This window comes from Chrysochloris asiatica, unplaced genomic scaffold, assembly GCF_000296735.1.
Source record: "Chrysochloris asiatica unplaced genomic scaffold, ChrAsi1.0 scaffold00254, whole genome shotgun sequence".
Taxonomy (NCBI): domain Eukaryota; kingdom Metazoa; phylum Chordata; class Mammalia; order Afrosoricida; family Chrysochloridae; genus Chrysochloris; species Chrysochloris asiatica.
The window spans coordinates 1305219-1317632 of NW_006408772.1; the positions used below are offsets into that span (position 1 = coordinate 1305219).

General features: G+C 35.2%; 1 protein-coding gene across 2 annotated transcripts in view; it reads right to left on the reverse strand.

Annotated features, from left to right (window-relative positions):
• Positions 1-9399, reverse strand: part of UGT2A1 (UDP glucuronosyltransferase 2 family, polypeptide A1, complex locus) — an 84021-nt gene extending 74622 nt beyond the window's left edge. For both annotated transcript variants that reach the window (XM_006873767.1, XM_006873765.1), the window contains exon 1: positions 8682-9399. In XM_006873767.1, coding sequence (XP_006873829.1) covers positions 8682-9399 — 718 coding nt within the window. The remainder of the gene's footprint in view (positions 1-8681) is intronic.
• Positions 9400-12414: the final 3015 nt, after the last annotated feature.

Genomic DNA, 12414 nt, shown 5'->3' on the forward strand with positions numbered 1-12414 from the left:
AGATTCAAACTTCTGATCTTGCGGTTAACAGCCAAGTTCATAATCTGCTACTACAGTACCAGGACTCCTTGTGGTAATTACTAGCATTTAAAATATGTGTGAGCCCTGTATGGCACTGTAGGATACGCACTAGACTGGTAACCACAAATGTCAGCAGTTCAAATCCACCACATTGGCAGTTGCTCCTGGAAACCCTATACAAGGTTGCAACAACAACAATAACATAAAATGTTTCCTTAGTTTATTTAATATATGCTTCTCAGCATAAACAATATAAAAATAACAATTCTTTCTGCTAAAGTCACTTTGTCAAAACTTGTAGTATCTTAAATTAGATGTCTTCATTCATGAGGCATTTTTATGTTCGTTGTCTTATTCAGTCCTTTTAACAATCTAGGGTAGCAAAAGATATTTCATCTGTTTTATGGATAATGAAACTACTATTGAATTGCATACTAAAAACATATGCAAAGTGGTATAACTGGGTCAATCATTACCTCAGTATTATATGATGCTGATGGATTTCTGTAGAATGATGCCTTATCTCTAAGTTTTAGGAATTTTTGGTAATTTACAAGGACCAGTATTATTATTATTTTCTTATGACTCATATTAGGAAGAGAATAATGAAAACCTTCATTTATATATTTTAGACCAATTAAGTAATAAAGTGAAATTTGATAGATGATATGTTTCTACCCTGATAAGGTAAAATGATCGTTGGCTCAAACACTGATATAGGGAAATAATTCACTATGTTGCATATTACATCTTTAGAAACAAATAAAAGTGATACGGTTTGTGACTTGAAGGAATCAGGGGATTTTTATTAAGATCTGAGTTAAGTTAAGTGAATTAAGTTAGGTCGACCCTGAAATTCAATGGTCACAGATTCACTGACTGATCTTTTACAAGTTTTGTGACTCTGAGGAGTTACCTAGTCTCTCTCAGCCTTGGGTTTCTCACCTGCAAAGCAGATGACAAAGCTATTTTGTTATATTGTTTATAGATTAGCAACAATATACGTAAAGCTGCTTTGAAAACTGCTTGCTTTAAATAAGGGTTTCATAATAAACTTGATTGGTAAATCAGTGGACAATCTATACAAAGGTTGGCTAGAGATGGATTTAGAGATAGAATTGAGATTCTTACTGAATCCCAAAGAAATAAAAACGACTACATAAAATGCTATTTGGTGGTGGTGTGGTTGTGTGCCACTGAGTCAGTTCTGACTGTATTCTGTTTCTGAGGCTGTAAATCTTTATGGGAGCAGAAAACCTCATCTTTCTCCTGTGGAATGACTAGTGGGCTCGAACTGCTGACCTTGCAGTTAGCAACCCAATACACAAAGCACTACAGCACCAGCGTTCCTTAAAGACACTATGTACAGGTTATAATTATTACAGGTTGCTAGTAAAAATAGCAGATGATAAATAAAAGGATAGAAAATAGGAAACAAGGATGGAAATCAGGCAGTGGTTTACAAAATGAGCTATTGTGAGAATTTTGCATATCCCACAGCCAATTCCCACATTGGCTGCATCCCGATGATGCTATGCCTGTGGTTGTCACCTGACATATCAGTTACTTTGGACAAAAGAATGCTACCAAAGCATCACTTGGAAGATTCTAATAATATTTAATAATTAAAAAATTTTAAAGCAGAGGGGGAAAACAGAAGAAGAAAAGAGGGTGCTAGGGAAAGACTATAACGAAAGAGGAAAATGAAAGCAAAAGAAAGATTCAACCCAAAATGTATGGCTCTCCTGGAAAAGGACTATCGTGCTATTTTTTCCTTCCTTTTTAGAATAACTATCAGAAATCAAACACCACCATGAAGATATATACACTCAAGTGAGCTTCATTTCCATCTTTTTATAATAATTTACCAGATTTTAGTCACTACTTAAAGAAGTGCTGTTAGTGTAGTCGGTTATGAGTTGGGCTGTTGAACACAGAGTCAGCAGATTGAATCTATCATGACTCTGCAGAAGAACAATGAGGTTTTCTGCTGTTGTAAAGATTTGCAGCTTCTGAAACCCTATACCGGGCTGCTATGAGTCAAAACTGACCTGAAGGCACAGCATTATCCCCACCATCACCACCATCAGTACCTAATTCATGCAAGGGACTGAATATTCAGGTCATTCTTTTTAAAGATATATCTTGTTTTTCCTATTTAACACACATTTGTAAAATATAGTAGATTTTTATTATAGATGGCATTAATTTATAGAGATTATGTACCTGTTTTCTTTTAATGTGGCCACAGAATAAGAAACTTTTGGGTAACAATATGTAACATGCATTCTCAATGTTTTTACTAGTATTAAACTCATTATCCTCTCCTTAAATGTGCCAAAAACTTACGTGGCTTTTTACTTTATTGTTGTTGTTAGTATAAACATAAAGATTAAATTTACCTGCTTCAATTTTAAGGAAACCTATTTCAAATCTGCAGAAACTTTTTCTTATTTTCAGTTAGATGCTGCTTATGAAGCTCTCGGTTGCTAAGGTCAGGAAGAAATCCTCAGGCAACTCACTCAAGACAACAGACTCACATAGAGACCTATGCCTTAAGGAATAGTAAGTTACCTAGTGATAGCATGGCCCAATTAAACTCCATTAAGCAAATTAAAAAAAAAAAAGCAGAGAAATAAAATAGAAAAGCTTACTATTGCAATATATATTGAAAGGAAGTTTAAACTGAAAATAATTGCTGCACTCACAAATAAAATCTTAAAGGAGATTTTTTTCTCCTAGAACTAGAAATTGTGGCATAGAAGATTTAGTGTCAGAGACTTTAGTTTGAAAACTGGTTTCTAAAATAAATACCTATATAATTTTTAAATACAGAATTCTTGCTATTTCCAAGCCTCAATGTCTTCATCTGTAACATGATGGTAAAAGGACTTTCTTCATAAATTCACTGTAATGGATTAAGAGAGATAATCTCTTATGTGAAACACATACCACAGTGTCTAGTATGTAAAATGAGATAAAAATAAATGCTATCTTCTATTACTATTATGATATTCATGAGTTTTAACCAAATACCCATGATGTGAAAGAAAGTAAATGATTTTGACAATATAATATCCAATTCCTAGCAATTAGTAGAGATTAAGGACTCACTGTAAAGTTCTTATTGAATTGCACTTCAGAGACGTAATCTCATAGAAAGTTGTCCTATTTATTTACTCAGGCATGACAACTTGAGCCCTGAGGTGGGGAAAGGTTATATGTATTGATTGCAATGTCTTTGATTTTAGCATTTAAGCAATAGTAGTATACAAGACAAGTTCAAATGACAAATTATAAAGAAGTTATTCTTTAAGGCATCTCCCTTCATCTCCATTTGTGATTCTAAATCTGAAAAGATTTGTACAATTATGAATTTCTCTGTTGTATCAGTAAATTTGTTTCTTACCTGGTCTTTTGAATATACGTGTTCGTGTCTCTGGGCATCAAAAAGAATATGCAGTTTTAGTAAAGACAAACTTAAATAGTCATTCTAAGTCGGAAGAATGTAACTTGATTAGAAACATGATATTATCAGAATTGGAAGCTAATAACATCTTTAGAAATCTTCATTACTTTCCCATGAATAAATTGTTAGGGAAGATTAGGCTCATGTTTTAAGACAGAAGAATAGTGTACTATTATTACCAGCATTAATTTACAGGCAAAACAATGGGATATGTGATTCAGAGACCACTAGCAAGAGCAAAGCATGTTAATCATGAGAATGATTATTTCAAGATTGAGGACAAGTGCTTGACAAAAGCACAAGTGTTGCAATAAAAATACGAACATATATTGTGGTCAAAGACCTCACTCCTTGACATTCACTATGGCGTTAACTGAGAAGCTACATATCCAGTTGTCACGGTTATTTTATATATTGCATGCATGAGGAGATGAAAAGAGTTTCTGCAGATCTTGATGCTTCATTGCCTCATAAAATTATCATTTCTTTTATAATCTTCATTTTTAGTAAGATCCAGTTTTAACAGTTTTATGTTGCCCATTCACTTGTATCTTCATAGGACCTGAACGGTTACCTGTAATCCTCAACATGATGTCTGTTCTCTCTAGATGTACAAAAGTTAGGTCTTCCTTCACGTCCCAAGAGATAAACATTTATTTCTGAATTTTAAGGGCAACTGGTGGTACAGTGGTTAAAGAGCTTGACTGATAATCAAAAGGTGGTCTGAAATGACCAAAGGCTTCCTTGGAAAAAGATGTGACAGTCTGCTTCTGTAAAGATGTGCAGCTTTGGAAATCTTACAGGGCAGTTCTACTCTGTCTTACAGAGTAGTTATGAGAAGGAATGGGCTCTATTGTAAGGAGGTTTTCTTTTTTGGTTTAGGGGACCAGCTAGTTAACATATCCTGAGGAGATAATTATTTTGCAGATTATCAGTGTTATTTACAATTGGCTCACCAGCTTTTGGTCATACTCACTGAATTTGATTACTCACATTCTCATCCATATAGAACCTAGCAGACACATTTTTATTGATACTATATTTTACAATTGTTTTCAAACAGATATTTGAGAAATGAAGGCTGTGTATTAATATCTATAACAACAGAGAATTCTCCAATTTTCTCTTTTTACAATTCATGCAACCCAATGTGCTACACATTTCACTTTGCCATTTCTAAATCATTTTTATGACACAGGATTTGCATTCATCAATTGATAACCATTTCTGGGTCTCACAAGTTCTCTGCAAGAGTTAGCATGTGTAAAACAATGCACAATTATTTAAAAAAATTTTTGAATCTTAGCTTTTAAACTTTATTAAAAATGAGTGAAGGCACAAAAATCAATTTGTTGATGTTAATTAGGAGATGTAAAAATTTCAAAACATATAACTAATCAGAAATACAATGCATCAAAAGTAGGAAATGTTTCACCTCTATTGGAAATCCAGTTTAACTCTGTGCTCATGGGGTTTATCATGAAAGCAAATTAATAATTTGAGTGCATAGCATCAAATGCTATATAAAAACTATGAGTTATAATTATTTATTGTGCAATAATTTAAATTTTGTAGGAAGATAATAAAGTCCACAAAATGTCAACCACTTACTTGACTTAAATAATTTTATTTTTTTTTTACCATCTCAAGAATACATTATGAGGGTGTTTCAAGAGCTTCATGGGAAAATTCTACTATCTTTTAATTCTATATTTTTAGGAACTTTTTGAAGCCCCTTATGTGTATGAAAATACCATGGCTTAGGTCTGGCGCACCTTAGTCCTCAAGCTGACATCTTTGTTCTTCAACTTGATGCTTTTGAGTTATGGTGTGGGAGGAGAATATTGAAAGTGCCATGGGCTGCCAAAAGAACCCACAAATCTGTGTTGGAAGAAAAGCAGCCAGAGTGCTCCTTGGAGGTCAGGATGGCCAAACTTCATCTCTTATACTTTGGACATATTTTCAGGAGGAACCAGTCACTGAAGAAGGATATCATGTTTGGTAAGGTAGATGGTCAGAGAAAAAGAGGAAGACCCCTCAGCAAGGTGGATTGGCAAAGTGGCAGCATCAATGGGCTCAATTGTGGCAACAATTGTGAGGTTGGCCCAGGATCAGGCAGTGTTTCGTTCTGTTGTGCATAGTGTCACTATAAGTCAGTACCTACTCGATGTCACCTAACAACAACAATGTGTGTATGAAAAGAAAAGAATAGTAAGTAGTCTGCATTTAAGATAAAAAAATTTTTTTTAACTTAGAAAAGAGGTTACTGTTTATTGTCAGAGAGGTAAAATTATATACATACCATCCTTATGTAAACAAAGCTGAAATCTCTAGTTCTAATCCATGGCACTCCTTCTGAGATCTTACCTCCAATATATAACTCCTTCATCACTACATATTTCCAAAAGTAGTGTATACACTCAAGTCCAAATTTGTCCCACCATAAAATCTCCTCTCTAGCCTATTTACTAACTTCACAGGTTGTACCATTTATCTTAAGTAAAAAAAAATTCTTGAAACCATCTTACTCTTCATCTCCATTACTGTTTCTCAACAGTCATCAGCTTCTATTACCTGCACCTAATAAATCTGAAATTCTGAAGTGTTTGGCTCAATACGATAAGAACTAGTTTGCGAACCACAATGTCTGAGGTTTGAAACTGTCAGTCGCTCTGCGGGAGAAAGAGGCTTTCTGCTTCCACAAAGACTTAAAGCTTCGGAAACTGTATGGGATGGAACTGAACCAATGGCACTTAACAACAATAACAAATAAAGAGCAAATTGAATGTTTACCGTATCTCAGACAACATACGAAAATTCTTTCAGATGTTAACTAATTCAATCCTTTCACCTGTTAGAGATGAGAAAAATGAAGTCCAGGTGCAAAGAAACTGAATTAATTCTGCAGGTCAAACACTAATAAGCAGAATTTAAATATCAAGAACTTGCACTCATAATTGTGTTACTATATGACTGAAAAATTTCTTCTCCAACTGTATTATTTTTCTCCATTTGTAAGTTATTTTTTGAGCATAAGTTCTTGACATATCTTTCTTGGAGTGATATAGGGTAGTCTCTGGGTTATTAATGAGATCTGTCCCTAACTATGTCTTTAAAAATTTGTGGGTTAGTCTAAACAGGTGCATGCATTTCCTATCTAGCCTCACTTTAGTGCAAGAAAAGGCTCAAAGTCTTTTCAGTAATTTAAAAGCTGAGCATGTAGCAAGTGCTGCGATGAAGAATTTGTTGAGAGTTGGGGTTAGTTCAACCATTTCTAAGTGAAGGCAAATTTACATAACATTAAAGTGGGCTTCAAAAACAGTGACATTCCTCTCAAAGACAGTGATGCCCCACTCAAAGACAGTGACATCTTTTAGTATGTGTGGCTATCTACAGTCTTTCCAAAATTCATCCTCATGTATTAAGCTTCTGAAAGTCCTCGTCTGAGTTTCCCATCCCAAGGCTTCAACCTGTAATTACTTTTCATTCAGTTACTGTGATAAATTACACAAAATGTAATAATTCCAGTCTGTTACTGTTTGACTTTGTGACAGAATTGGTTCAAAGTCCTGATGAAAAGGTAAATAGGAATTATCTATAAGCTGGACATTTCTAACTCAGAAACCACTTCTAGTCGTCTACATCCTCACTACTCTCTACTCCATTATCACATCCATCCAGATGTTATATAAAAATGCAAATGTAGCCATCATAAACCAAAATTCCCAATGCTGTTGCATAAATTCTGACTAATAGCAAGCTTACAGGACAAAGTAAAACTGCCCCATAGGGTTTCCAAGACTGTAACTCTTTCAGGAAGCAGATGGCCACATCTGTTTTTTATGGAGTAGCATGTGGGTTTGAGCCACTGACCTTTTGCTTAGGTGCTGAGCAATTTAAACACTGTGTCACCAAGGCTCCTATAGCCAACATATATTTTAAAAAATGGTTTCTATTTGTTCACTAGATAATACATAAGTGCTTACCATAACACAACATTCCATGACAGATATTTACTGAATTAATTCATTCTTGCAATCCCTATTTTTCCAGTGTTGTTTTCCAAGACTGCCTTTCATGTCCCAACACTTTAACCTTAAGAGATATGAGGTGACTTCAAAAGTTCAAGGAAAAATGGAATTAAAGATTGTGAAAATTTCCATGAACTTTTTGTAATTCCTACATACTGAGTCATCAGTAATACCAAGCACACCTGTGCTATTTCAAGTCTTTATACCTTTGGAAATATTGCTTCTTTCCCCACACTTGTTGTTAGGCACCGTGCCACATTTAGTTTGTAGTAAAATTCATATTCACTTTTAAAATATATCATTATGCATGACCTCAGCTCTGATATTCTCCACAATACCTTCTGTCACTGTCACATGACTATCTCTATAATATCACTATCCATGTTTCCATTATTTTACTTACATAATAAATATTATATTTTATGTTCTGTGTTTGACTATGAAATTACTGAAGACAAGGGTTTCTCTTCATTATAGTCTCACCAGATAAGAAGAGTCTAGTACCATAACAAAAACTTCTTAATTAGTGAACAATACATAATAAAAACATATTCAATGGACAAAATATTTTTAGCTATAGATGTTTTTATTCTAATAAACATTGGCAGTATATTCATATGGAGTCCTGATGTGGTACTGTAGGATAAGCATTGACTGCTAAGCTCAAAGTTGTCAGTTCAAATCCACCAGCCGCTCCTCAGAAACCCTATACAGGGTTGCTATGAGTCAGAACCAACTTGACACTACTTAAGAACAACAGCAACAATATATATTCGTATATCATTTAAACATTATGCCAGGCTTCTTGTTGTTGTTGTTAAGTGTCATTGAATCAGACTCATAGTAACACTATGTATGATTTCTGAGACTGTAAATTGTCATGGGGGCAGAAAACCTCATCTTTCTCCCACTATACTATGCTTATTTAGATAAACTTAAAATTGATAAATCATCTTGACCAATGATACAATTTTTCTTAAGTCCACTTATAAATAAACATGGAAGAGCTTAATGTGTAAATAAACTGGAAAACACATTTTTTCTAACATTACTCTTTATAGAGCAATGATCAGTGACACATATATGAAAAAGAGTTATCATAGGGAGATAAAAATGAGGTAATGCAGAGTTCAAATAGTAAGAAAAAAATTGTTACATACCCAAAGCTTTACTATAGTAGGAATCCCATGATTTCCAAAGAGTATCAAACATGTAGTCTTGTAAATGGTAGGAGATGAAATTTCTTATTCTGTCAGTGAAAGACATCTGGTCCGTGAGTTCTGATAAAACAGCAGGAACATAGGAAGGAGGATATGGTACCTTCCCACAGTGCTTTTCCACTGTTGAGGCTGGAGAAAACCTCAAGGAGTATATAAATGGAATTCCCAGCTTCAAAGCTATTATATCACCACAAGGAAATACTGGATCTGATACCAATACCTCAAACTTGCCTTTCTTCAGTCTTTCCATCAGCTGTTGGTTTTGTAGAACACTATCACATAGTGCCCTAGACACCATGTGGAAGTCTTTGATGACTATAGCCATTTCCTGATAGAATCTCCAAATAGTAGAAGGTGATGGTCTATTTTCTAGCCATGTCAGAACAAAGTTCTTGATCACCTCTTCTATTCTTTCTTTGCCAAAAGGTACCTTATATATTTCAAATGTTAGAGATGATTTAGAGGATGGTGTGATGAAGAGTGCACCAGAGGCAACCAGAACAGTAACATTATGCTGTTTATTAATCAGCTCATCAATAATTATCTTAACATTTAGCCAATGACTACCTTCCACTGGCCATATCAAAACATTTCCACCATGAGTAGTTCCCAGGAGGCTTATCTGAAGAGACAGCAGTAGAATGATCCTGTTTAACATGATGTGGTTTGAAGGAGAAGATTTAATGAGATGTGAAATAAATGGATTCCTTTGCTGGTAAAAAAAAAAAAAAAGACAAAAATATATCTCAGTTTGATTCAAACTATTGATACCTTTAAGAGCTTTAACTTTACCAAATGGTATTAGTTATAATAGTACCATATTTTATGGTATTTAAAATTTTAGGTATTACCTGGCCTTCACAAAATGTTGATTTAGTTTTGGTTATAATTATTAATAGCTGATCTTTGTATTGAACTTGATTCTTCAACATTTTCTCTGCTTTTCATTCATATTTTCTTGTTCTTGCAATTTAAAAAATCTGGCCTGTACATTTATAAAAACCATTGAGTACCTCTAGTCTGGCACTGTGCATTAATGCACTGTACTGAAGAGTCGGTTTGATCTTCAAGGTCAGCAGTTCAGCTCACCAGCTGCTCCTCAGAAACCCTACACTGGGGTCACTGTGGGTTGGCACCTACTCAATGGTACTTAACAATAATTACAACAACAGTCTACACACAGGCATGGGTCCTGAAAGCCAGGACCAAAACTCACTACCAAATGTAGTGATGCTAATGTTAAAGGTTTTATTCCACTTTCCAATATTTTATATATAGTTATTGGCAGCAGTAAATATTATTAAAATATCATTCAACTTGCATGTTGCTGTGGTGTGGGAAGCTATGCCACCAGGACTCCTGTGTGGTACTGTGGATTAATGTGCTGGACTACAAAGTCAGTTTGATCCACAAGGTTGGCAATTCAAGCTCACCAATTCAAGCTCACTCCTCAGAAACTCTGTACAGGGTCGCTGTGGGTTGGAATCTACACAGCAACAACAATGTCACCAGTATTTTAAATACCAGCAGTATCACCCATGGTCAACATGTTTCAACTGAGCTTTCAGACGAGAGACTAGGAAGAGGAGAGGCATACTTCTTCTGAATGTTCAGTCACTGAAAACCTTGTTAACAGCAGTGGAACATTGCCAGATGCCATCAGACTAGTGAGTGCTAAAGCATGATGAATATCACCAGAGTATTTTTTCAGAAATATTGCCAGAAAGTGAGCTCCTCAGATTGGAAGTTACTCAAAGTGTGACTGGGGAAGAGCTGCCTTGTGAAAGTGGTGTTGACCATGATGATACAAATGGAGTAAATCTTTTGGGACCTTCATTTGCTGCTGGGGCACAATTCAAAATGAGAGAATCAGAAAGGATGAGCTTAAAGTGCTGAGTAGAAAATTTCAAAGGGCAGCTCAAAAAGACAAAGTTGAGTATTATAATGAAATGTGTGAAGACCTGGAGCTAGAAAACCAAAAGAGAAGAACACACTCAGCATTTCTCAAGCTGAAAAAGCTGAAGAAAAAATTTAAACTTTGATTTGCAATATTGAAGAACTCTATTGGGAAAAATATTGAATGATACAGAAAGCATCAAAAGAAGTGGAAGGATACAGAGTCACTATACCAAAAAGAAATGCTCAATGTTCATCCATTTCAAGAGGTTGCATATGATCAAAAGCCAATGATACTGAAGGGAGAAGTCCAAGGTGCACTGAAGGCATTAGTGAAGAACAAAGCTCCAGAAATAGATAGAATGCAAATTGAAATCTTTCAACATGCTGATGTGGCACTAGAGGTACTCATTCATCTATGTCAAGAAATTTGGACGACCGCTGCGTGATTGGAAGAGATCCATATTTGTACCCATTGCAAAGACAGGTGACCCAACAGAATGCAGAGGTCATCATTAATATAACATGCAAGTAAAATCTTGCTAAAGGTAATCTAAAAATGATTGCAATTGTACATTGACAGGGAACTGCCAGAGGTTCAAGCCAGATTCTGATAAAGATGTGAAATGAGGGATATCATTACTAATGTCAGATGGATAGTGGTTGAAAGCAGCGGATACCAGAAATATGTTTACCTGTGCTTCATTGGCTACACAAAGGCTTTTGATTGTGTGAATCATGACAAACTATAGATAACATTGTGGAGAATGAGAAAACTAGAACACTTAATTGTGCTCAGGAGGCGCCTGTACATGGACTAGAAGTCAGTTGTTTGTGCAGAACAAGGGAGCACTGAATGGTTTAAAATTAGGAAATGTGTGCACCAAAGTTGTATTTTTTCACCATACCTATTCAATCCATATGCTGAACAAATAATTAGAGAAGAATATGGCATCTGAATTGGAGTAAGACTCATAAACAACCTGTGTTATGCCAATGATACAACCTTGCTTGCTGAAACCTAAGAGGACTTAAAATACTTACTGATGAAAATTAAAGACCACAGTTTTTTGTATGGGTTGCACCACAATGAAAGAAAACAAAAATCCTCACCAGTGGACCAATAATCAACATCCATATAAAAAGACTAAAGTTGTCAAAGACTTAATTTTGCTCGGATCAACTATCAACACTCATGGAAGCAGCGGTCAAGAGATCAAACAATGTATTGCATTAGGCAAATCTGCTGCACAAGACCTCTTAAAAGTGTTGAAGAGTAAAGATGTCACTTTGAGGACTAAGGTGTGCCTGATCTAAGCCATGATATTTTTTCTTTTCTCCACTTATCTTTTTTTTGTTTTTATTGTGAGTTGAATGATAGTTTACATGGGAAAGCATCAGTTTTACCCTATCGTTTTATTGCAAAGATTACAATCTCCTCCATGCATCATCAGTCAACAGTATTTACTTCTATTCCCTCTGTTTTTTGTGTGTGTGTGTGTGTGGGAGGATGGGAGAGGATGTACACAAAAACACTCAGGAATATATAATCATTTAAACAACAAAGGTCACAAACTTCAAGCCTGTCTCCTGGCCTTCAGCACTCAGTTTTTCTCTTTCCATGAGTCTAGGTCCATGTCTTCATCTCTGCTGGTATCACTGCTTCTATGGATAAGGTCTCGCATTCTGCTCATGCTCTTCTCCCTGGAGGGTCCTAGGATCCTCTGTTTTTGGACTGTAAGATTACCTATTCCTCATTTTTGTTACAAAATTTCTA